The 27,913-nt window shown below is 35.9% G+C and overlaps 1 protein-coding gene across 2 annotated transcripts in view; it reads left to right on the plus strand.

Annotated features, from left to right (window-relative positions):
- The window catches only part of tnr (tenascin R (restrictin, janusin)), a 95,800-nt gene that overhangs the window by 19,874 nt on the left and 48,013 nt on the right, over positions 1–27,913 (plus strand). Inside the window, exons 7-17 of one of the 2 annotated variants that reach the window (XM_087810789.1) lie at positions 850–1,000; positions 7,999–8,177; positions 8,245–8,335; positions 9,773–9,873; positions 11,672–11,774; positions 12,325–12,414; positions 14,433–14,566; positions 14,629–14,758; positions 17,114–17,380; positions 21,557–21,676; positions 23,436–23,579. In XM_087810789.1, coding sequence (XP_087666915.1) covers positions 850–1,000; positions 7,999–8,177; positions 8,245–8,335; positions 9,773–9,873; positions 11,672–11,774; positions 12,325–12,414; positions 14,433–14,566; positions 14,629–14,758; positions 17,114–17,380; positions 21,557–21,676; positions 23,436–23,579 — 1,510 coding nt within the window. The remainder of the gene's footprint in view (positions 1–849; positions 1,001–7,998; positions 8,178–8,244; positions 8,336–9,772; positions 9,874–11,671; positions 11,775–12,324; positions 12,415–14,432; positions 14,567–14,628; positions 14,759–17,113; positions 17,381–21,556; positions 21,677–23,435; positions 23,580–27,913) is intronic. The other variant, XM_087810790.1, reaches the window with a different exon arrangement.

Below are 27,913 nucleotides of genomic sequence, written 5' to 3' on the forward strand. Positions count from 1 at the left end.
TAAATTCAATATAAAAATGGTGGTACAATAGTGCCATCTTACCAGACAGAAATGTTGGTATAAAAATCGAGGACTTAATTAAATTGACAAAAATCATAAATTCCACCATTAAGTTACAATAGTTGAAATCTTGCTTTGAAATCCTACATAATTATTTGACACACCAGTGCTCAGTACTCTTTTCTTATTGTCTGTTTGCACTATTATACCAACATGTTGTACTGGATTAAAAGGCTATGAATTAAATAATATTTAATTTTGAATTATTTGAATTAACATATCAAGCTCTGAAAATGTGAAAATGTTTTACACAATATTCACATGACTTTAATAAAAAAAAATTTAAAAAGGCTTTAATTATACAAGGTCATTATTTCAATTATTCAATAAAAATCACTTCAACCTTTAAGCTTATAAATAATTGAAATCAATTATTTAAAAAGAAAAAAGAAAAACAATAGTTAAAAACAATAGCAATAATTCAAAGTTTCAACACTTGAAATTTCACCATTCAATCCTTTCAAGGCACTGATATACTTCCATACGACACTTTCTTCTCTTGGTTTTTGTAAATGGTTCCCATAACTCTTTAACCTTTAAGAATCTTTGACTCTTTCAAGAATCATCTTAAGACGTTTTTTCCTTGATTTTCTGGAACTCCTGTGTTGTTCTCAGTATTATCTTGACCTTTAAAGTATATACTGTATTGAATAATGTTTTGATTGTTTAAGCGCTTTGTTACCCTGGCCTGGAAAAGCGCTATATAAATACAAATTACTTACTTACTTACTTAAAATGGCACAAATATAAATATTAACTGATATTGCAATTTCATTATTTCCTCTGCAGGACAATGATGGAGGGATGACGGCTCAGCTCCCGAGTACCATAACTTCCTTCCTGCAGACCGGCCTGAGGCCAGGAGAAGAATACACGGTGAACCTGGTGGCGCTCCGAGATCAGGGCCGTAGTCAGCCGGTCACTGCCACCGTCACCACAAGTAAGAATCTATGTTGAGTCGTTAGACAACTTTCAAATGAACATGTTTGCACTTGTAAACTACATTATATTTGTAAATAGAATGACTTCACACGACGATTTTCCCTTTTTTTCCCAAATCTTTATGAATTACATCATCATTATTTTTTTAATAATAATTTTTGCCTCCCTGGTTTACTAGTTTACTTCCCTGGTCATCTTACGCCCATTGACCTTTCACACAAAACTTGTTTGAAGTGCCAAAAAAAATACTGAAAGAAAGCATCTCAACAATAAGCTGAATCAGCAAGATTCTTAGACTGGTTTTCTTTTGATAAGATTTTAGGATTCAGGGTTAGTTTTTCAACACATTTTCGCACGTTTTCTGGTCTTTTTCCTTTTCAAAAATAGACATTTTGACATGTTAAGAGTTATGAAGATACATATCTGATGCTACAGGTATTTTGGACTTGTACCTCTCTTACTTGATGGGCTGATGAAGCTTCATGAAGCAGTGTCAACATGATGTGATGTTTCATTAGAACAGTTGTTTGAAACAAAGGGAAATAGTGCAGAGACCGCCATCTAGTGCACTCTGAAAATAATGACACTGCTTCATGAAGCTTCATCAGACCATCACTATCTTTTACCTGCATAAAGGCTATCTTAAAAAAAGGCTTGTATAAAACAAAATACTATATATATATATATATATATATATATATATATATATATTATATAAATAAATAAATAAATAAATATGTATATATACAGTATATATATATATTTATTACTTACTTTATTTTTTCAATTCATTTCAAAGTGATCTATTGTGAGTAAATATAATTGTATTACTTCACCTGTTGTCTGTGCTTTTTCTTTTGTACGCTGAGCAGATCATCATTGATCATTACATTTGATAATTAATTGTATTTTTATTTTTCAAAACAAGCTAGCTCTTTGTAGTAACACTCCAATACTCATAAAAGGCAAAGCTCGACCCTGCTTGTCAATCATTTACCTGTAGTCAAAGAACAGTTTGATGACAGAAGTCAATGTGAAAATACATTTCTGAAACCTCCGATGATGAATTGATTCATCAAATGAAGAAGAGGAGAATTGCCAGGAAGACGGTTCAGCCACAGACACGAGGGCTACACCGGGAGATTATCTCGAGAGCTGATACTTAAACACTTAATCATTTGTTGTTCTCCTCTCATGAAGGTGATAATCTTGTGCTAATCCTATTCATTTCATGTGATGCACTTTCTATTCCAAGTGCTTATTATTCAACACATGCTTATTAGATTCCTGTCTTTGTACACCCACACTACCAAACAGAGTTTTTTTTTTTTACTTAATATCAGTCTTTTGTATCATAGTACATAATGTGTGAGTGAAATATCTCCTTTTATTTTCGGGTGAAACCACTACTTTGTTTTGACAGGTTGAGTCATACATTGTGTTTGTTATTGTTGTATGGTTATTTCCATTCAGAGATTGGAATAGCAAACCACTGCTGACTTTCACTAGAATAACCTAAGATATTCTATAGTGATTTTTACTACATAAAATGAAGGGAAATATCTGGTTGGTTCCTGTTTATACTGGGGTTATGATCGAGAAAAGACCACCCCAATGGGGGTGCGAGCATGGAGGAGAGTGTGAGATACACACCTAAGGGATAAAAAGCTCTTTGCTGGCTGAAGGACAGGGCAGCCCAGTAAAGTGTTAGACCGACAGGACTGACTTCAGAGCAGTGTCACGGTGGCAAGCTGGAGGCGACCTAAAGAGCTGTTCAGGGCAACTGCCAGCACTGTGGAGAAGCAGTAAGTGGTGGAGTGGAGACAGTCCTGGCTATCATAATGGCACCGGTTCTGACATGAATAAATAATGTCTTCTACAAAGGTGAGAATGTTTTAGAATGGAAACAGTAGTTCTCTGTTAGACATAAAGAAACACCGCTGTGTTTTAGTTTTGGGAGACATTTTACGTAAGTCCTTATCGCCAATAATAGCATTGTTATAAAATTACTTCTCATAAAAGTTTTTTTAATAGATTAACTAATGTGAAAAACCCATTTTTTCCGACTTACTCACATGTTTCAAAGGTTGAAGACTTCTTCTCCAACATGCAGTAAGTCTCTCATCATGACAATGTTTTGAAGTAATACTTTATAAAGGTGTCCCTCAAATATCAGCGAATGAGTGGTTACGCGAGCAGAATCCATTATGATATGATAATAGCTTCACTCCTCCTGAAGCAGTGATGAACACCCTCCTTCTAAGTCCCTTGGAGTTGGAGACTTCCAAGATTTATGACGCTGCGTGACAAACCTTGATGCTTGACCAATCACAGCAAAGTGGGCGTGGTTATGATAAACAAGATTTAGCTTGAGAAGAACCAAGTGTTTTCAGTGGGCGGGGCTTAAGCCCATTTTCTAATGTAAATATTTCAATGAAAAGAGAGGTTTGTACAAACAGACACAATAGAGTACAATAGAGGTACAATATCTATTTAAGACACACTTAAATAAACGCATTAGTTGCCCTTTAATATAACCTAAAGAATAATCACCCCTAATAATTATGTTTTAATTCATTTTTTGTAATACTAAAAAAAAAAAATTTATAACATAAACTTTCATACAACACTTTCTAAACAGATGTCGGTGAGGTTTAGTCTATCTCCAACCAAACAGAAGGAAATGGTATGAATTGTTTTTTTTACCACAATAGTAAAACAAAAAAAAGTTTTCAAGTGTCCACATCACAGTCCAAAGGAAGCTCAAAGTGCACCACAAGTCGGGCGGAGAACAAAAACTCATGGAGACTAAGAAGACAAAGAGAGCAGTGATTAAAAAAAACAACAAGAAAATAGTGCAGAGACCACCATCTAGTGGACTCTGAAAATAATGACATTGCTTCATGAAGCTTCATCAGACCATCACTAGTAAATGTACAAACCAGGAGGAGACGATTATAATCTGGCGCCTGTTGCTGCAGGAGAGGTGGCTTAAAGCTTTGCTGCTGAGGAGGTGATTGTTTGACGAGGTGCAGCTGCTGTTAGAGCAACAGGCGCCCAAGGAACTCAGGAAACAGAAAGGATTTACAAATTGATTCTCCAAGAATACAATATCACAATCTGAATCATACTTCCTGTCAAAAAAGAGTTTGGTCATACTTCCTGTCCAAGAAAAGTTTGGTCATGCTTCCTGTCAAATAAAAGTTTGGTCATACTTCCTGTCCAAGAAAAGTTTGGTCATACTTCCTGTCCAAGAAAAGTTTGGTCATACTTCCTGTCCAAGAAAAGTTTGGTCATACTTCCTGTCCAAGAAAAGTTTGGTAAACATTCTTCGATATGGACTGTTAAAAGATTTCGGCCCCTGGAGTTATAGAGTTCAACACCTCTGCTTTAGGGCATTTAAGGCAAAGCCCAAATTCTGGGAAGGTATCTACGAAGGATTGCAATGTCCTGGTCAGCTGTGATAGATGGATTCTGAAAGTAATCTTCCGTAATGTTTGACATCAGCCCCAGTCAAAACATTTTCTCTTCCCTGGCTTCCTTTTGCGACAAGTAATTAGATAAGCATCAATAATGAATGAAAATCTCTCATGAATGTTTCACGGCGGCTCACTCACCGGACAGTATTGGATAAAGAAATAGAAAAGACAAATTTGAAGACGCTGAATTATTTATAGCAAAGATTTATTCAACCTTGGAGACATGAGGGACAGGAGTCAAAGAAAAAGTGCTGCTTCTTAGCAAATGTCCACCTCAGGTGGGTTTTTTTCTTGGGCGACACTATAGTGGGCAGTTTCTAATACATGGAGGATCAGGCTGGCCTAGAGGATTGTCGATATCTGAGCGGTTTTTCATCTGCTCCTAGTGGAGTAATATCCCATTCTGTTGCAACTTCCTGAGCAAAATAGTGCTCAGTGCACAGCAAAAGTTGACAAAGTTAAGGCAACTGTTTCTAATGTTTAATGGATTACATCACCTTAAAAGAAAAAGAAGTTAATGCTAAGATAACACAAATCTTATAAACCTTATGTCAATGGAATATAAAAAAGAAAACTAGATAAAACTTCATAAAAAGTTACGAGTGATGCTTTTTGTCTAACTTTACAAATCCCTTAAATATTGTAGTGCAATATATTGGGCAAAAAACACTTCGACCAGTATCACTGACTGAGTTCCATCATATTAGTAAAGTCATATACCCAGAGGGCAGACACTAAGGACTTTACCTTTTTCAGCAACTTAGTTAGAATACGTTTAAGGGTGGTGAATTGGTTATGTTGATTTTTGTGTTAGACAAAGTATTCTGTACTGAGTGCTGCTTATTTATAATTGGTATCTCTGGGTCAAGGTGACCCGGTGGCCCGAAAGACACAACTTTTTCTGCACCGATCATCATATGCAATGGATGCATTCGTGCAAAGTGTAAGAACAAGTCTGGAAAACACCCATTACTTAGCGTTCCTTCTTAATGGAACTCTTCTTAACATCCTTAAGAACGATCTAAACTGTAAGAAACTGCCATTTTATGTAGAAATAAGTGTTAAAGCAGCAATAGGTTACATTTTGAAATTATTATTACATTTCATGTTTTGTGTAATTATTTGTTTTCTTTCAAACTAGTCATGACTAACTCAGTGAAAAATGCTCTTGACTATGTATCACAGAACTCTATCCCAGAAAGTTTATGGATCTTGTTTACAGCAGTTTCTGGGTTAATATTGTTGTTGTCAAGTACTAGTCAAAGACACGTAGAGCCTTTTGGAAATTATGAGGGAAATAACACCAGAAACTATAGGAACATCATTGCTGTTGCACTCTACCTACACTAGGAGGAGCCAGAAACAATGTTTTCAATCTTTTGTAGCTTTATTGTCAAGATGTACTCGTATAAGAAAAAAAAGAAGAAAAAAAAGAGGAAATAAGTCGGTATGTAAATAAAGGTAGCCATTTATCCTTTAAAAATATATGTTGAAATTTTTATGAGGAAAAGTGTAAATTTGAATGTTTTCCTTCACATCACTTGTCTTCCCCCCTCACGCTTGTTGTACTTGGAACCATTCCTGTCTAATTATTGTTTTCCAGTCATCAACACCTTTAATCACAGCTTATGTTTTTCACTTCAGCAAACTTTGTTTTGTGTGTTTTAGTGCAATTCTCTGGAAAATAAGCATTTCTGATCCAGATTGACTGAATCAAAATGCCTTAAGCGACATGTGTCTGAGTTCCAACTGCCTGTGTTTTGGTTTTCTATTTTGGGCTCGGATGTAGAAGCAAAAAAAAAGCACCGAACTGGGATTTTAATGAAATTATTTTTTATTCCAAAGTTACTGAAGAGCAACAGTTTTGTTAAATATTGATCGATATTTGTTCACCATTTCTGAACGAATTAAAATAAACAAAATTGTTTCCTAATTATACTGATGCAAATTCATTTCCAGCCTCTGGCGTCTCATTTGTAGCTCTGCAACAACATCTTCTTGTCTGCAAATAAATAATAAATCATTTGACTTATAATTACTTTCAGTTGAAATTTACATCTTGAGGCTGAAAACATTTTTCAGAACTATAGGCGCTGCGGCGAGAAAAAATAATTTGCTGGACAGAAGATAACAGTTGTTTTGGATTCTCTGGGTCATTACACCAAAACAGGATTTGTTTTCTTTTCAAGTTCTGGAGCCCTCGAAAAAAAGTAGTTGCGAGTGAAAAAGTATCGAAATAAAATAAGATCGGAACTAAGTTAGGTGTTGTTCAAAACACTATGCATGTCGATCAATGTCAATATACAGTAAGGTAAGGTCAATATTAACAATTGTTTTTTAGTAAAATTTACGTTTTTTGCATCTCACACTTGGACAGTGTAAAACTGTGTTGGCTATGACAAAGACACTGTTTCTTTGCCACAACATCTAGCAGGAGCGACGGCCTCAAGCTGGCTTATTCAAAACTTTTTCTCTCTTTTTAGTTGACATATCTGTCTAAAACTTCCCACACTGTAACATGTAAAAATATAAATTACAATGTATAATAATATATTAATAACTGAATGTACAGTGAATTAAATGCTAGCTTAGCTCTTGAATTATACATTTAAATGAAAAAACCTACAGTTTCTAACATCATTATGGATTTTGGACGCTGTAATGCTACCAAATATCTGCTTTAAATTGTGCTGCCGTTGTTATTTTATTGGCCATATTTGCTCCCTTTACCTGGTATAACTACCACTTCGGTCCTGTACGTGATTTCCTCACATGCTGTAAATGTAAAGCTCCTAATGAAAGCTTATGAAAACTTTAACTGAATGACTGGAACACATTTTGTACCACACATAAAACATGTATATTATGTATATTATTAAAAAGACGCACATAACTTTCACCCCAACAAAATTTTTAAGGACTACATGTGACAACGACGCTGATTGGCTGATGACCCATGTCAGTTTTTTATACATTTCAACATTTTCCCTTTTCAAAATAGAACATTTTGTAATCCCTGTTAGTCCCTTCAGATTGCATTGTACAGTTACCAGTGACTTATTTTTAGTGGAACCCATTTCAGCCAATGAGCGGTGTCCTTACATTGGGGTGAAAGTCACATGTGTTTTCAGACCAGGAAGTGACAGAGCGGAAAATGATCTAATTGAAAAATATGGTATTTTTACACAGTATCAGCCTGAATCTCTGCTACGCCATCTACTGTTGGGGAGGTGTGGGTGTCGTAGTTTACATTAAAAATCGTTTAGGTTGAAAAATTATGTCAGAGGTCAAAAGATTGCGATATATTGTACCGTATCTGTATTTCACTACTGTGAATATTTGACTGAAAAATCTATTTTTTTTTCTGCTTGAAACAAAAGTGGTTAAACTAGTTCAGTTCAGGTTTCTGTCTTTATTGTAAGGCAGCAGTTTTTTATGGTCAAAGTGAACATCAGAAGACAGCGGTGCCGACAGGGCAATAGTAAAACACCTTGATGAGTATCTGTTGGTCCTGCAGTGATTGATGGTCCGACCCAGCTCATCATCCGGGACGTGTCGGACACGGTGGCGTTCGTGGAGTGGACCCCGCCCAAGGCCAAGATTGATCAGATCGTGCTGCGTTACGTTCTGGTGGGAGGACAAGGGCCTCGGACGACCTACCGCCTGCAGCCCACCCTCAGCCAGTACTCCCTTCAGGTGACTCGCCGTCACAAGAAAAAAAACGTCTCAAAAATGACTTGATGACGATGTTTGTGTTCCTCAGGTTCTGCGTCCAGGCTCCCGCTACGAGGTTTCTGTGAGCGGCGTGAGGAAAGGGAATGAGAGCGGATCCATTTCCATTGAATTTACTACCGGTGAGGGCTGACAGGAAGCAGATGTGTTGTTTGTCACTCACCCAACACCCTCAGACCCTCGATCTGTCTCCGCGACAGTTGAGGGCTCCGAGCCAAGCGTTTACCATAGTCTGTCACAACCACTAATTGTCCTTCTGTCAACGTTTATTAACCAACATGCATGTGTTTAATACTCTTTAAACATCCACAGTAACATTTTCAAATGTTGAGTTTTGTATCCTAATATACAGTATTTTCACATCATGACCATGAGTTTGTATAAAAGCTTGTAGAAATGTGTTTATAATGACAATTCATTGATTTATTTGATACAATTTGACTATGAATTTGTATAAAAAAAAATCGTAAAAATGTGCTTTTAAGGACAAATAATTGATTTAATTGATACACCATGACTATGAGTTTGTTTCAAATATTGTAAAGATGGGTTTCTAATGACAATTAATTGATTTTTTTGACTCGTCACGACTATGAGTTTATATCTAAGCTTGTGAAGTTGTATTTATAATGACAAATCATTGATTCATTTGACACAATTTGACTTTGAAATTGTATAAAAGTTCGTGAAAATGTCCCTATAATGACAATTTATTGATTTATTTGACACAATTTGACTATGAATTCATATAAAAACTCATAAAGTTGTTTTTGTAATGACAGTTAATTGATTTATTTGACACATCACGACCAAGAGTTTGTATAAAAGCTACTAGAAATGTGTTTACAATCACAAATAATTGATTTATTTGGCATAATTTTACTATTAATTTGTATAAAAGATAGTAAAAATGTGCTTATAAGGACAATAATTGATTTATTTGAAACACTATGACTATGAGCTTTTATAAAATATCGCATAGATGGGTTTCTAATGACAATTCTTTGATTTATTTGACACATCAAGACTATGAGTTTTTAAACATGCTCATGAAGATGAGTTTATAATGACAACATATTATTCATTAAAAAAAATATGATTATTAGTTTGTATAAAAGCTCGTAAAAATGTGTTTATAATGAAAATTATTAATTTATTTGACACATCACGCCTATGAGTTTGTAAATAAGATCTTAAACATGTGTTAATTATAACAATGTATTGATTAATTTGATGAATACTCATTAAATACTTTAAATTCCATGTATTTATGTTTAAAGAAAAACTTTTTGCAAAGAACGTAAAAGGTTTTGAAGATAGAAATGTCATTTATTTTTCTTGATGAGCTTCATAACAGTGAATAATGTGTTGCTCTGCAGCTTATTAATCATGGAAAATTACGAGGCGCACTTTCACGCATACATTTAGGAAATTGTATCATCGCAGAGTAGAGGATGAATCGTAATGAGAAAAACAGGTGCAGCGTTGAGTCTTGTTTTGTGTGTTTTGACCACAACCTTCCCTGACGATCTCAGTCTCAGTGTCCCCAACTTTGTCAGCTTTATCGTTCTTCTCAGAGATCGACGCCCCAAAGAACCTGCGGCTCCTGACCAAGACGTCCACCAGTCTGGAGCTGGAGTGGGACAACAGCGAGGCGGAGGTGAGCGGAACAAATCTCCACATAAATCCTCATGGTTTTAAGTAAATGATCAATATAGGATACGCAGTTGCAAGACATCACACCAACAATAATGATGATAAAACAAATAAATATATTCTTTATTTATTGTTTTCCCAGGTACTCTGAAGTTTAATTCTGTATTAATTTAAAACGGGTTTGAAGTTTCGAAATGAAAGTTCAATGATTCATCAAACTAGTTAACAGCAGCTGGTGTGACTTTTTTTTTTTTTTTTACAGCAGCTGTTTTTGATGCTTGTTGGCCAGACAAATATATTCCATCTGTTTTATTCAGCGGTGTTCCAGCAGAGGTCTGACGTCACTGTCGATGCAAAACAGACAATTTATTTGGTCCTCCAACTGTGCTCTGCTTCAAATATATTCCGGGTCTGGTTTAATTATTCCCTTTTTCTCATTTTCTCACTTGTCTTTGGACTTAATAAGTGCATGCAGGGCTAACGCTAAATAGCAACATGCTAGCAGATCTTCTTTTTTTTTTCTTCTTTCCATCACTTCCACAGCTAAAAGTTTTCTTTGAGTGATAGAAACACACTTCAACGTGACTATTTCAATTGAACCAAACTGTGTTTCATTTCAATTCTGCATTAACGAGAATACCCACTGTTTTTACTGTGTTTAAATATTATAAAAGTTCTTGATTTAAATATTCTATTTTAATAGTGTATATCCAGAATAGACAAGGGCCGGACCTAATTGCTGATGCCAACAACCAAACAGACAAAAATGGAATGAGTCAAAAATGTTTAATCACAATAGTTCTAAAAAAAAAAAAAAAAGATCAACTGTCCATATCACACTCCAAAGGAAACTTAAAGCACACAACAAGTCAGGCAGAGAATAAAACCTCAAGGAGACTGAAAAAACAAAACAAAACAAAAAAAACGTATCCTGGATAAAACGACAAAAAGTAGACTCCAGCACAGGGAGGACAAAATAAATATAAACAAGAAAAATGTAATCCACAAAGAGAAAACAGAGAATGTTCATACCAGGGAGTGACGATTATAATCTGGCGCCTGTTGCTGAAGGAGAGGTAGCTTTAACCTCTGCTGCTGAGGTGTTGATGGTTTGACGAGCTGCAGTTGCTGTGAGAGCAACAGGCTGACAATATGCTTTTAATATTATTTTCAAAAACATATAACAATAATTAAAGAGATGAAAAAATGTAATTAAAAACGCTCAGATCTCCTGCAAGGTTATTAATTTATCCACACAACAAAAATTAAAAAAATCAATCTAAGAGTTCAAAATGGGTTGTTAGCGAATCTTAGCAATCTTATTTTTGGATTGTTTTTGTGTTTTTGTTATTTTGTTATTTTGTCGGCCCACAATGCAAAATTCAAGTAAATCTAAATTCAAGTAATCTTTTAACATATAATTAATTCAATTTTATTTATTTTGTTTAGTACTTTAATCTGTATATCTTATTATTTGGCCATTTCTTTTCTTTTTATTTGTGACTTGACTAAATACAAATTAGCATGATCTGAAAAGGTACAGATATTGTTGCCAACATTAATTTGTACCTGCATTTTTTCTTTACTCGTGGTCATATTGTAAACTGTTATCCAGAGGGAGGCATTATGATAATCAAGTTATGGTGATGTTGCTATTCATTCCTACATCCTTATATAATCCCAATGACCATCTATTATAGTGTGATCTTATTCTGATGCGTTGATGTCTCATTTCTGCTTCAGTTCTTTGTAAAAATAACCCTCAGTCTTTTATTAAATAGAGCTCTCGTTGTTGTCTACAGGTGGAGGTCTACCAGGTGGTGTACAGCACCTTAGCTGGAGATATGTACGAGAAAGTCATCGTACCTAAAAACGAGGGAGCCACCACCAAGACCACCCTCTCAGGTAACAGAATATATAGCTTTTTATGAATAAAATGACCTTTTGTTTCAACACCTTCACTTGTACTTCAGATAGTTCAACTGAAGAATGTCTGTTTTATTAATATGGCTGAAATAAATCTCACTTTATCTGCTGGCGACTCTTCATTGAGCGTTCAACAGACCAAATAAATGGTCTTACACAAAATTAAAAAGTATTTTTTCCAAAAACCTGTCTATCTTTTTAATGGATTAAGCTGCACTCCGTAAAGAAATATAATGTATTTTAATGGTTAATCATGTTTTAAAAGGCCATTAGATTTATATTCCTGCTCCCTGATGAAAAGCATGATCTTATGATGTTTTATTTAGAAAATAATAAATATATACATAAATATTATTAATATTTATTATTTTGACCAACATCATATAACAAGCACCCAAAAGGTCAATAATATAAGGTATAATTCAGTATTGTAAGTACTTTTATTTGAGTTAAAATAAACATGATATATACATTTATTGTAGCAATTCGTCTTAGATATATATAATGTTCATATTTTTCCCCTTGTCAGACCTGCTTCCCGGCACCGAGTATGGAATCGGCATCTCTGCCATGAGGGGCATGAACCAGAGCACGCCGGCCACCATGAACGCCAGGACAGGTGAGACTTTATCTCAAAAATGGAATATCGATCCACTCAGCAATCCTCAGCGCTTTAGTATTCTGAATACGACTGAAAGTTTCTGAAGATATTGAAGCGCTTCATGTTAAAGCCAAAGTTCCTCTTTCAGCTTCTCTGTCCGAAGATAATGTGCAACGCTTCGCTAATGGCTCCTTTATAACAGCTGCACTGGATGATTGAATGTATTCAGATTTGTTTGGCCGAAAGAAAGAAGACTGTGTGCGTGTAATGGCCCGAGTGCACATAAGTGCAGCTCTAATTGTTCCCATCATGTCATCTACGAATACATTCTTGCTCCATTTGCAGTTATTCTAATTGATTGAAGGAAAGTGGCACCTCCGTGTGGAAACATCTCTTCCTACTTCATGCACTTCTGTTGAACTTTGAAATGATATTTTTCATGTTGAACACTCTTCAGCTCATCATCATCATGTATCACTAGCCGTTGTAACTACAAGTTAAATATCAATTTTATTTTCAGAGTCCACTGGATGGCGGTTTCTGCACTATTTTCCTTTTATTTCTTTTCTAATGAAACTTCACTTTAGTTTTAAACTTATGGCGCCACCTTCTGAACTCTAAACAACATGACACTGTTTCATGAAGCTTCATCACTAATAAAATATGATGCTTTTGTACATCAGTACTAAACCTAAACTGAAGGTAAAATATTAAGGATTTCAATATATATATATATATATATTTTTTTTTTTTTATTTAATTGCAATTTTTACTCTTATTTTCCTTTAAAACCTCTGACTATACCCCGTTTAATTCACAAAAATAATTATTGTTTCTCTAATCCATTAATTTTTTTTTGAAATTCAAATCTTCTTTTTTTTTTAACTAAATCTGACCTACTTGACAAAAACAAAATGTTTCAGTGTGTGTTTATTATTTATTATTTTAAATTTAAGGATTATTTTAGAAACTATACAGATAGTTCATCATTTGGATTGAAATTAAAGGCCCAATTAATATTATGAAAACTCTTATTTCTGGCTCCCCTAGTGTTAGAGTAATTTAACTGCTGTATAATTTTTTTCTTAACACTGTGTATGACCCATTAATGTATAGTAGTTTGTTTGTCACGTGACACTCAACTACATGGGTCTTGGCGATGCAAAATTAAACCATCATTACAGGAAATATAAAAAGACAATATTAAACTCAAAATGTAACACGGTGTTGATTTGATATAAATGCTAGAACATACGTGTTCATGTCTTATTGTTGAACTTGCCTTGTTAGTGATGGTCTGATGAAGCGTCGTGAAACAGTGTCATTATTTTCAGAGTCCACTAGATGGCGGTCTCTGCACTATTTTCCTTTGTTTTGAACAACTTTTCTAATGAAACATCACATCATTTGTAAACTGATGGCGCCACCTACTGACCTCTAAACAACATGACACTGCTTCATGAAGCTTTATCAACCCATCACTAATATTTGCACCTTAAAGCTGATGTTCTGTCGCCATGAGATTTGACAAATATAGTACGTAAGTAATGGTAATTTGTAAAGCGCCTTTCTAGACAAGGGTCACGAAGCGCCTGAACAATCAAAAGCAATACACATTTAAAAATACCTACACATATTCAAAATTTGAATTTCTTCACACTGCAGATCAGGTGACTGCTCCTCAGCCAAAGAAGAGAGCTCCCCCACTGCCCTCCCCACTCCCACTCACTATGTTCCCTCCTGTGGTGCGACAATTATCGCTTTGTTTACATAACAAAATTAGTGTCCACGGGGGGATTTTAGCCAATCGGCTCTTGGCTGCGCATGAGAGGGCAAAGCTTACGCTCTCTCAATCTGCTGTGAAACAAGACTTGACATCCAGACACATTAACAAAAGTACTCTCGACTTCACACAATGGAAGCCTCTTGAACGTGAAGGTTTCAGTGGATTGCAGCAGGATGTTGAGTGTAAACATCAGCCTTTTGTACCTACACAAAGACGTCCTCTTACCGGCATGTTTCCTCCTTTCTCTCAGGCCTGGACGTACCCATGGACCTCACTGTGACGGCCTCCACAGACAACAGCATCACTCTGGCGTGGGGTGTGGTTCAGGGTCCCATAGACCACTACAAGATCACGTACACGTCATCGTCTGGTCTTATATCTGAGGTACTGAACGGACTGACCGTATGAGCTCAAATCACACGGTTGTTTATCCTCTCCCTCTCAAGGAAACTGTCCCTAAAGACATCACCAGCATTACTCTGTCGGACCTTGAGCCGGGCACTGAGTACACCGTTACTGTTGCTGCCAGAAGAGGAAGGCAGCAGAGCACCGCCGCAACCATCGACGCCTTCACAGGTAAAATTCAGGATTAGAAAGCTTCTGTTGAAGATAAAGAAGATCAGAAAGACTTGTAGGTTCTAATCCGTGGATAAGAAGGAGATAAGGCAACTTCAAGGGCAGAACAGAGTCAATTTCTGGGGGTTTCTTACGATAAAGACATAAAAGATGGACATGTTTAGAATAATAGTGGGCATTATCGTGGATGTAGAGAACAGAAGAGGTAAATAATTAAACGCTGCTAATGAGCTCCTCTTTTAAGACTTATTTCACCTGCTTTGTTTTTGTCTGTCGACTTAACCCATTCTAAACAATTGGAATTGTAGCTTTTCAATTCCCCATCATGCATACCTTCATCATTCAATCATTATCTCCATGTCCAACATGTCAAATACACAATTATGACAGTCTTGATTGAAGGTTGGTAGTTTTTGAAACTGTCTAAATAGATAGTGTAAACCCTTGTGTGAGCTCAGGGTAAAGGTTACCCGGTGGCCCGAAAACAAATAGTATTTGAGGTATCCCTTGTTTGCCTCTGAGTCAAGGTGACCCAAAGGCCTGAAAAAATGGGTTGTCGTAACCCTTTGTTTTGCCACTCACCCTGACCCACGGACAACACAAGGGATACCACAAACACATTCTTTTTCAGGCCTGTGGGTCACCTTGACCCAGAGAGAACATAATGGTTGATAATATATTTAATTTAAAAAAGCATTTTATTGTTTTGTAGCCTCAGAATGTAATGATTTGCAGATGATGTGCTTGTGTTAGTAGTATCTTATCTGAAAGTTTCACAACTTTTGTGTGTAATGTTTGGTTAGAAATAAAAAGTCCAAAACTCACAATTCAATTAAAAAAAACGGTCACGTCACAGAAATACTTTTTATGTGTTCCATCTTTGGTTCGAGGGGGAAGATGTCGAAGGGCCAGGACACGCTGTAGATACTATTTTTCTTGGTTTCTTTGGAAAAGAAGGTTCTTCTCACTTGATTTATGTTTCCTAAATTGTACACGATCAGTCAAAATTAAATACAGTTAAACTTGTCAAATCTGATTAATCACGTGATTAGTGTAGGTTAGTTTTCATTTATGAATCACAATTATTTTTCAATATATTTTAATCATGTTTTCAAATAAATATAAGAAAGAAGGCGATTTATAAATACAAGTAATAAGAAAATGTACCTTAAACTGAGTATACAAACACTTAGAAATGTTTATGTTATTGTCTATAGCATCTATAAAGTTGTTTCATGAAATAATACATTGCTTCAAAACCGGTACTTTTAATTTTTTTTAAATTTAGAAAACCTATTTTCTTTGTTATTCAAACGCTCCACTAGGATCACGATATCCCTGACTGTACCAGTGAGGGAAACAACAATCTTTCTCAAACTAGTTTGGTTGATTCTTGACTATTTTCAGCCATTAAAGCTCTGATGTCATGATATCAAGCATTCGATATGTTGTTCAGCCCAGTTTCAATTTCTCACTCTCACTCTCCATCAACCATCAAGTTCTCTGTTCATCGATGCTTGACCGCCTCATCATCAGCCGTCGACGTACACTTGTTTGACCTCTGCTTCCTTCCTTGACGCTCTTCATCTGTCTTGTCAGAGATACAGTAAACGTGAAGTCAAATATCAAATTAGCCTTCATCTCTCTTTCCTCGGACACATCTGTGTGTGACATCGACTCCTAGTGAACATTCCAAATATGATCAGTCGCCTCTCTTCCCATCGCCTGCTGCCTGTCCTTCAGTGTTATTGCTCAGGAAGCAAATTGTTTTTCCAATAAAACTTCGCTCTGCTTACGTTGTCACTGATTTAAAAGAAAGTGATAAAGTTAATATACTTGAAAAGCGAGCGCAGACCTCTGCCAAGCCACATTCATTAAGCTCATGTTCAAAACGTGACACCTTTTTTTAGCTTTGAAAATTTTGTTGATAGAGGTAAGCTCAATTTGGCAAGCATGTTCAAAGCTCCAACAACCAGCAGTAGATACGAGCTTCTTACACTGCAGCTCCTTCTGCACCACAGTGATTAACAGATCTTCACTAAGCTGTGGCTCCAGATATGAATCCGGAATTTCGTCTGATCTCCATCTGGGAAAATCGGAATAATCATTCTTGAATTCTTGCCGCTACTGGTTCCTCTCATATCCAGTTTGACTGTTCTTCATCATCATCATCATCATCATCATCATCATCATTATCACTCTTCATCCTTGGGCTTTCAGTCTCATCACCATTCTTGCCGCCGAATAATCTCCATCTTCACTTCCTTGTCATCGCTCTAAAGACTACGGCTGGTTTTCTACGCTGTTTTGGCTGGTGTTTACCTGTCCGGTGATCTTTGACCCCCGTTCCTCCAGGGATCAGGCCCGTAACACACCTCTACTTGTCAGAGGTGACTTCCGACTCGGTGTCGGTGGCGTGGAATGCTCCGGCGCCACCCGCCGACCTCTTCATCCTGAGCTACAGCTCGGCTGACGGGACCGACACCTCCAAGGTGACGCTGGAGGGCTCCAAGACGAGGTCACTGGTCCAGGGTCTGCTGCCGTCCACTCACTACACCGTCAGTTTAATCACCATTCAGGGGGAAGCCACCTCTGAACCCATCACGGCGTCACTTACGACAGGTGAGCCGCAACAAACTCACTGACGGTTCTCGCTCAGTGATGGAGTACGACGTGCGAGAGAAACAAAGTGTTTAAACGTAACACCTTGTACTTAATTTACTGATAAACTGATAATTAACTTCTCATAGTTTTCAACAGTTTTTTGTAAAGATTGCTCAGACAGTATAGAAAATAGCAGAGGGTTGGAAAGTTGAAAAACGCTCCAACTCAACTCTTTTTTTGCAGAAAGAATATAGAAATGTCTTTGTTTTCATACGAGAGATGTTTCCCTTCAGATCATCAGGTACTTGCCTTGAGAAAAGTGGATTTTAAATGTATCAGATGTTGAAATTGATGATGATGATGAGGATTAATATGATGATGAGAATGATGGAGATGATGGTGATACAGATAAGAATTATTTGAGTCTTAAGGGCCATATTATCTATTTTGACTGTTGTCAGGGGCCGTCAAGCCAAAATAATAACATGATATGGAAGAATATGATTTGAACGTTACTATTAGTGAAGTGACAAGAAAATAAATAATCAAAATGACTAAAATTAAAGCGTAAATATGTCATAATAAAATAATTTGTAATTTCGATTTTGTTATCTTAGGGGCCACAATATTTATTTTGACTGTTGTCAGGGGCTGTCAAGCCCAAATAATAATACCAAGTTACTCCTTTTTTAAGCGACAAGAACATAAATCATCAAAAAGACTAAAAATCAAGTCTTAATATGTCATAACAAAATAATATAATGTAATTTCGATTTTCTAGTCTCAGGGGACACGTTATTATTTTGACTGTTGCCAGGGAACGTCAAGGCAAAGTAACAATATAATATGAAATAATATGATGTGAAAGTTACTACTTATTTAAATGACAGCAAAATAAATCATCAAAAAGACTAAAATTGAAGTGTAAATATGTAATTACGAAATATAAAAATGTTATTTTAGTTTGTGTAGTATTAGGGGCCACTTTATTTATTTTGACTGTTGCCAGGTGTCGTCAAGCCAAAATAATTATATGATTTTATAGATTTGATTTGAAAGTAACTACTTAGTGAAGTGACAAGAAAATAAATCATAAAAAAAACTAATTTAAAGTGTAAATATGTCATTATAAAAAAAGACAATATTATTTATTGGGTTTATTTTATAGTATATTATACATTTTATTTAATGCCTTCAGTCAAAAACATGATGTAAAAAAAACATTGTATTAATAATTTTGAAAGATCAGTGACAAAAGAAGTAATATATATAATAAAAGAGTTAATAAAAGTTATATTTTGACTTTAAGTGGTAATTGATAGTAAAAAATAAGTCCAAAATTAAATTCTATTTTTTATCTACGGAAACATTTCTACACCATCATTCTTTGGGAACATATGGCACCCTTGACCCAGGCCTGTCTTAAAATGATTCATCTTTATTAAATATTATTTTGAAATGCATGCTTTGAGTGATACATATTATTCATTATTAGTTAGCAAGTTGAAAAAAATAACAGCAATAAACTTCAAGTTTAGAGTTAAAAAAAAAAAAGATTTAAAGTTGAAGCATACAAATGCAGTGAAAATAAGGAACAAACTTCAAGGGACGGCAACATATATATAAATATATAAATGACAAATTGAATTAAAAATATATAAAGATATTAAAGTATTTATAAATATAAATGTTGAAAATGTCCAAAGGCTTTTTAAATGCAGCTCCACTCAAAATAGCAAGGGAAGCAAACGTTGTATCTTCTGACCATGTTGAAGTAGTTATTAACTCCAATCCTCTCCGGTGCTTTTAAACGTCCTGTATTGATCTCCAGCCTCCTTCTCCGAGCACATCCATCCTCGTGTGATGATGGAACCGTCGAGTGGTTCTCAGACAGATGTGAGCGCCCCCCCGCAGCTGTCTCTGGTCATTTGCGCTTCACCCTGACAGTAGAAAGGAGGCGCTGAGGAGAGGCCGCCCTCCGGATCAACTCGGATAATTAAGCAGACTTTTAGCCCGTTTAATGCTGCGTTGGCTTCTTTGAAAAGGAGCTGAATGTCTGTAAGTTTTAAACACAGTTAGAGGAGGATGATTTATGGGGAGGGAGAGCTTTTCTGCCCAACAACTGCAGGAATCTGTTGGCTTAGAGAGTCTTATTCTATTAAGAAGTTCTTAGAAATGCCTGAGATGAAGGTTAAACTCTTCAATTGTCTTGATGACTTATTCATTACTTACTCATTCAGACACTAAAAATATACTTACAAGACCATACATTTGGAAATATACATCATATAAAGGGAATACAAGTAGCTGAAACAAATGATTAACAACATTAATGCATTCAACAGTCTGTGAGATAAAAAACAATCATAATATAAAATATAACATGTTAAAATATATGAATTATAAAATAAATATTATTGAGTATGAATAAGCTGCAGAAATATTCAGTTTTGTCGTTTTTTTTCAAACATTTATATTTCATATTTATATTTATAATCAACAATTATTTGGTTTTAGTTTTAAATATTTGGTTTTATTTCAAAATTGTTTGATTATACTTGATAATTGTTTTATTACAGTTAAAATTTGTTTGATTATAGGTAAACATAGTTCGATTATAATTGAAAATTGTTTGATTATAGTTGATAATTGTTTAATTAAAGTTGAAAATTGTTGGATTTTAGTTGAAAATTGTTTGATTATATTTGAAAATTGTTTGATTTTAGTTGAAAATTGTCTGATTATTGTTAAACCTTTTTTGATTACAGTTGAAAATGGTTTGATTTTGGTAAAAAAAAAATGTTTTAATTACAGTTGAAAATGGTTTGATTAGAGTTTAATTGATTGATTGACTCCTTTGAAACACCCATATCTTAGCTCTACCTTTACCTGTTCTTAAAAGTCTTCTTACGTCCTTAAGAACGTTCAAATTTCGGAAAACTCAACCATTATCTATGAACGAGCGTGCAGAAGATAACACATTTCGCAGTTTGTACATCCTACACAAACTCCCCGGGACAACATCCAGCTTTTACTGCAGAGAGAAAAGAAAACGATTTAATACCTTTCCAAAACACTCTCCAGACTCGATAATGTCTTGGTCTCGGTTGGTGTGATCTTGACTACGACACTATAACGTCTTATATCGAATAAATGTATAGTTATATGTATAGTTAAAATGTATGCTTGTATAATACTGTACAAATATACTGGACACTGATAAAGGGATAGGATGAGATAGAAATGTACCAAAAACAATAGATACATTCAAATCCTGTTGGCACTTACTCATCTATATAAATGGTTCAAAAGAACCACTCAATGGGCTGATAATAGCAATATCAACTCACTAATAATCATTTAATTTGTAAGACACTTTAGAAAATCTCAAAGTGCTAATGATTTTTAGAAGCTTATTGTGTTTCCCCAAACAGAACAGGTGTATTTGCTGAGGTGATTATTCATAAGTAACCTTTAGCTCCGAGATATTTCCTAATTAGGAAAATATCTCTGCAGGAATAATCAACGGTTTGTAACCCAAGAAGAATTTAAATGAGTTTTTTTTTTTTCTTTTTTTCTCCCTCAAATAATGGCTCGCGCCGCTGATGAGTTTTTCCTAATGCACATCGTGCTTTCCCGAATGCATCTCATCCAACTTCAAGTGCTGGAATAGATTCCTAATCTTTTCGCCGCCTCTCTTTGTTCCCGGGCCTGTCGTTCCTCTAGTCAGTGGCGACCTGCCATCAGCCTAATTGTTTGTGCACATTGTTTTGGCGGTAACCTTTCCCGCCGCCGCTTCACCGTCTCCGGAGACACATAAAACAAATCAACCGCGGGAGAGAATTCTCCTCCGTGTTTGCCTGGATAGTCATGAATCTTTGAAAACTTTGATGGACTCTAATGTCCTTTGAAGGTGTCTTTTTGTTTTTTTTGTTTTGCCGCTGCGCTGGAATTAAATGTGATTTCACAAACCAAGGACGAGTTATGTAAATGAAAACAGATTAAAAACAATGATTACTGAAGCAGTTTTTTTTTGCTTTCAAGGGTGCTATTCTCCAACGTTTTCAAAGCTAATTCATGCACTCACAGGATAATGGTCGGCGTAATCGTGCTGCCGGTGTTTGAACGCACTCGACATTCAGCCGCGGGTGGGAAATGGTCCTTGTTAACTCTCAGCCACACTCCTCGTTCCAGGCATGGACCCTCCGAAAGAGATGACCGTGTCGGCTGTGACCGAGGATCTGGTGACCATCTCCTGGATCAAACCGCTCGCTCCGTTTGAGTACTACCGGCTGTCGTACCAGTCGACCAGAGGTGATGTGTGTTTGCATGAACATGTATTTTTGAGGAGGAAAAAAACGTTTAAAAAGCCAGACCTTGTGATGCTGATCAGAGGTGACACAGGTGCTGCTACCTTTTCAAGACGGCGTCTTCGCTGTGCTGACCACAGGTGTACCGCAGAAGAATGTTACCACGGCAACGGCTACGTGCCAACTCACTTTCGTAGTAGCTTATTTTCGTTCTTTTTTATGTCAGTTCAAGTAAGTAAGTAAGTAAGGGTTATATGTAAAGCGCCTTTCTAGAGCAGGGTCGCAAAGTATATATACTGTATATATAAATATATGCTTTAGAAGACCAAGACCCATAAGACAAAGACAGGAGTCCCAGAAAATCCGGGAAAAGCCTGCATGAATAAAAACGTCTTAAGATGTTTCTTCCATCAAACACAGAGGGAGATGAAGATCATTCCAAAGGTTAGGAGCAACAGTCTGGAAGGATTTCTCTCCTCTGGTCCAGAAGTGTGTTCAGGAACCATCAGTAGATTCTGATCCACAGACCTCAGAGCCCGAGCTGGGGTGTAAGGCTGGATCAGATCACTGATGTAAGGAGGAGCCTGACCATGAATAGATCTGAAAGTAAGAACAAGAATTTTAAAGTTGATCCTGAAAGGAACTGGAAGCCAGTGAAGAGTTTTAAGGATCGGAGAAATGTGAGTTCTTCTCTTAGATCGGGTCAGAATTCTCACTGCAGAGTTTTGTATTAACTGCAGGTGAGACAGTTTGTTTGGACACGAAAATAAACTGTTGCTATAGTCCAAACGAGAAGACACAAATGCCTCATAATCTTCCTAAATTTAGAGATTTTTCTCATTTGAAGGAAACAGTTTGTGGTCAGTTTTCTGCAGTGTTGAACTAGAGACATGTCTTTGTAAAATACAACACCCAGGTTTCTCAGGCTCAGTTTGACAGACTGACCTAAGTCACCCAAGTACTGACTCAACCCTGGAACCTTACCATCAGGAGCAATAACCATAGTTTCAGTTTTAATACATAAATAAATATACATACAATGTTTTGCCCAATATTATTGACATATTGTACTATATACAGTTGTCCCTCGTTTATTGAACATGTTGACAAACAATTATGAAAATACTCTGTTCAAAATTAAGAAGAATAATATTATGAACATACCTAGCTAGCATGACATGTCAAGAATGTAGTGAACTTGTGTCTTCGCAGCAACAGTAACAATAAACAGAATCCACAAAGAAGAAACCATTCCATCTTTCACTTGTTTAATTACTTGCAAACTCAACATTGCTTTGCCGCCCAGCCAACCAATACCAACCAACCACAACTGCTGATCTTTTTTAACGTAGCAACATAGACGTAGAATTTAAATACAGTATTGTAGTGAATCAGCTGTCACTAAATGTATCAGTGTGTAGAGAGGCATCATGGGAGTTTACAGTTTTGATGGCAGCATAAATAAGGTGGTCGCAGTAATTGTCTTGTCTCAATAAGTCCTGAGGTTATGTTTTTGTTTCAGTGCTGTTTAAATATATCATCTGTTTATAATAGAGAGAGAATGACGAGGAGTTTAGTAGTTACTACAGTTTATTAAAGTATGCTTTGCTGCATACGAAAAACTTAATCTGTGAATCAGCGAAAAGGCGAAAATGACAAAAGTTTTTGCCTACACTAACTCTCTGCTTCTATATTGAGTGTTACGTTTGTTTGTCTGGGAGCTTTCGTGATGTTTATTTTGGTTCTTGTGCTGTTTCCTCCAGGCCGGGTGGACAGCATGGTAATCGACAGTGACATCACCAACTACACCTTGTCCAGCCTGTTTCCTGCGACTGAATATGAGATCAGTCTCAACGCTGTCAGGGGGAGTCAAGAGAGCAAAGCAGTCCGCACGGCTGTCTTCACAGGTGGGAGCAAACACTGTGCCATGAGCTGATGCTGTCGCTGCTGTGAGGGAACTACTGGAAAACAACTGTTCATGACTTCAAGTCAATTACAAATAAACAAATTGGCCAAATTAAAGATTTCCCTAAGAAATCACTATAAAATATTTAAAGTTATGTTTGAAACATATCAACATTTTTGCTTGAAAAAAAAGTTTTGGAGCAAATTCAAAAAGCAAAAACAGTTTTGTCTAAGTTTTGTTTGGCTTTTTTTTTTTCAGATATATTTTCCAATTCCTTCATTCGTTAGATTTACTTACATAAAACTTTTTTTTTAAGTATTAAAAAAAGAAATCGTGATTTTAACAACTTTTTTTTCTCGGGGCAACATTTTTATTCGTATATAAATAGAATATAATTAATATATTTTTGTTTCCCCTAACAATTTCAACATTTAATTACTGAGCACCTTTGTACATTGTTAAAATATGCTGTTTTTTATAAACCCAAAAACATATGAATAATAAAGAAATACTTGTTCATAACACCCTTTTACACCTTTTCTGCCCTTAATATATTTTATAAATACTGCTTATATTCAATACCGTTTTTTAGCACTTGAACCACTAAAATTGCACAGCCACATGCAACTTTATGAAAACGAAAACACCATATGAAAAATAAAAATGATAAAAATAATAACAAAAAGACATTCATTTTATCTAGACAAGCACTTGTTTACACCTTAATACTAAAATATAATTTATCCCTAATTTGATTTAATAAATATTATTCAGTTTTTAAGCATTTAACGAACACAGCAGGGGGCCCTTGCATACTTTAATTCAACTGTACAACAGATAGAAGTGGTGATAAAGAATGGGAGCTTTGGCTGCAGCTCTCACATATCCTCAAAAACATGTGTGGATCCACATGGTAATCCAGAACACCACTTGCATTAAATTGTTTGTTCCATTATAAACATTTTCTAAACGTTATAAACTCATTTTTCGATCAAGTAACCACATTGAAGTGCATTTGTTCCAATAAGCAACCGTAGCACTGTGGTGGTTTGAAATTCCGGAAAAAAAACACTCTCCCATTATTATTTTTTGCTGAGTTGGCAGTTTATTGCTTTAAGTTGTGGGCTCTCATTGTTCGCCATGAAGACATCCAGTAATACGTCAGAACCAGCAGTGCATCGCTGCTTATTGAATGATTAGAATCGCTGAGATAATGAGATAAAAAGTCGAAGATTCACAAAGTTTTTATTTGCCATTCCATGTGTTCCATGACGACATACACCATGAACAACATTTTTTGTAATGTGAAAAAACGATTGCGAGGTGTTCGGACGAATTGTATGTTGAAGAGAATTTGAGGCTACAGCTGACATCGCAGGAAGCACAATCTTCTCCGAGCACAAGCGGAGACTGCCCACTCCATGACCCAGTAATTGCTAACCTGCTCTCGGCTCCATCTCACCCTCGCTCTTTCTCTTCCTCGCTCACGTTTTACCGTTGTTTCTTCCACCTCTCATTCCCTTCTCTTCAGCCCTGCTCTCCTCCGTCTTTGTTCTTATTACGCACACTCTCTTCTTTATGTGTGTCTTCGTGTTGTCTTCTGGATTTATCTTAGTTGTGTTGACAGAAACTCTTAAATTAGAAGCAAATCATAAAAAAAAAAACTCTTCTTCTGCACATAAATTAAAGAATCCAATTTCTCTGTGTGGAAGTTCTGCTAACCAAAGATTAACACTCGCTCCCACTGGCTGTATGCATAATGTTTGTGTGTGTGAGTGTTATTGAATAGCAGAACAGAGAGCAGCAGAAGGTGTGTTTGCATGCCAATGAGAGAAAAAAAAAAAAGAAGGGATTTTCTTTCCCATCTCTGCCTTGTTCTGCCCCCGCATTTTTCTATTATCGGACCATTTTTTTTAACAATCCCAGTGTGCTCGCACAATAAGCGCCGCCGTCGGGGCCGTAATAGGCTGAAAAGAACATAACTCTGAAGTCAAGCTTGTTAGAAGTGGTAAATAACATTTCCTCACTCCACACAATGTGCATCCGGGGACAGTTTAACAGCGCTTTTGACAACATAAACAAGGGATTTGGAAGAGTAATCCTACATTGGAGAGCCAAGTGTGTAATAACTTGAGTAATGCTACTTTATTTTCTTTAATCAGTTATTGTCAGCGGGGACGAGAGCGTAGAGAGACACAGCAGGTGCTGTTATTGTTTGATAAATGGCGGCATGTTGTCTCTACGTGGACTGTGTTGAGGCTTATTTGAGGTAAGCTCCGCTGCTCATTACCAGTGGGTTTGGACCGCAGTGGCCTTTTGACGCCAGTCAAAGTCTGCAGACCAATTAATACAAATACTCACCTTTATAGGATTAAATTGGGTTTTTGCAAAAGTGAGTTTTGTTTTCCCGCGTGGTAACGTCTGACTTACAAAGCCTTGAAGAAACACTATGTTTAATAAAAAAAACACTTTTACTATTAATTATTTTGAGGAATCATGACTCAACGTAAAACTCGCTATTATTGCAGTTACACTGTATCAACACAGAGGGGCACCAGAAACACAATTTTAAAAGCCACAAACAGGGCTTTTAATGATGCTAAAAACTGCTTTCCCTGTGAAAATAATAATTTATTTTAATCATTTTCATGGAAACAAAAATACTGCCAAAAAACTGCAATTTATTATCTCGAGGGGAGATTCTGTGTGACCAAAATAGACACAATGAAGAAATAATCAGCAGATATTAGTTTTGACCCGACTAGGAAAGTCCTCAGAACAAAGTTTAATGATAATAATACACTAAGATATTACCATTGTCAAGAATATGAATTGGATTTTTTTTCCTGAAGAACCAGGCATACAAGTAATATAACTCCATAATAAGAAATATAAAACAGTCAATTGCTCTAACAAGGTAACAATATATATTAATTTTCTCCGTCTAGATACTCCACAACACTCTTCACATGAAAACTCTTTGAATTTATTTATTTTTTAATGGAAGAGGAAAATAACAAATTTGTATATGATACAAGTAAATTAATACAACATTTAAAAAAAAAAGCTACAATCTATCAAACAAATTGACTATTTATCTGTAAGAAAAAAGAAGACAAAATGTCTATATGTTAAAATGAAAGAACAAACGAGTAATATATGAAACAGAAATCACATAGAGTCAGAAGCAAAAGTGTAATGTTGACCAAATATATTTAAACAGTTGAAACCGTCTGATGATATCAGACATCTTGAATTTTGTTTTGTTTTTATTGGCATGCTTTGCAATAAAGACAAGCCATCATCCATTGTTGAACTTTTTTGAAGCTGCAGTATTTCTTCACTTGAAACTCCATCTTGTTAAATAAACTGTGTATGTCTTGAAAGAAAAATGTAAAGTGTAACTTCCATTTGAGTCACAATCTAGCTTTGACAATGTTCAGGAAATGTTGCTGTCAGATACTGCAATCAAAGCACCTCATTTCCTTAGCTGTGATATCGAAACAAAACATTGCCCTGTTAAAAAAAAGGCTGCAATACATTTGTCTTGTCTATTCTTTATTTTCATCTTTCCTGCAGAAGACTGAATTTTTCTACTGCTGTTTAGATACATAAATGGTGCATCACATTTATCTAATGTTGCTGCCATTGGCACAGATCACGATTCTCACCAATGCATAGGTATTATTAAAGGACGAAACATATTCTACTGTTCTCCAGGATATAATCCACTGAGATGGTTGGTTAGTTCCTCCCTATAGCATGAAAGAAGACCTCATGAACCTCAAATAATCGGTGAAAACTGGGCAGCACACCGAACGGTCGACACAGTCTAGGTTCAGAAAACACTAACGAAGGGTGACTGAAAAGGGTTTCTATGGAGCGGGCAGACATTTTCTCTTGGCAGCAAAGGGATTTCTAGTGACAATTTATTTTCTCTACTTCACACCACAGTTGCAGAGAGAAAGAGGCGTCTAGCCGGAGACACATTTCAATTTCCATGTTTTGTTGAGTTTCTTTATTCCTTAGTAAGACAGAGTCAGATTAATTTACTATTGTTAGTCTTTGCTACTGGTTAACACCCTGCGTGTAACTTTAGGGTGACATTCCAACATAGAAAAACACAATTTAACGAAAAGTTAAATGATGGCAGAGAGACAACTTCACCATTTAGTTGATTCAGTCGCCTGTATCCTCTCGTCCTTGTCCAGGATCAATGTTCTGAATGAATAAAAAGGTATTTATTGTCATCTCCTACATATATGATTTGATGCTTATCTTACCACTGATCATGTCTGTGTTTTTTGTGCTGTCAGTCTGAGAGTGTCGCTGAGA

The sequence above is a fragment of the Callionymus lyra genome, chromosome 16 (genome assembly GCF_982586985.1).
Source record: "Callionymus lyra chromosome 16, fCalLyr1.hap1.1, whole genome shotgun sequence".
NCBI lineage: Eukaryota > Metazoa > Chordata > Actinopteri > Syngnathiformes > Callionymidae > Callionymus > Callionymus lyra.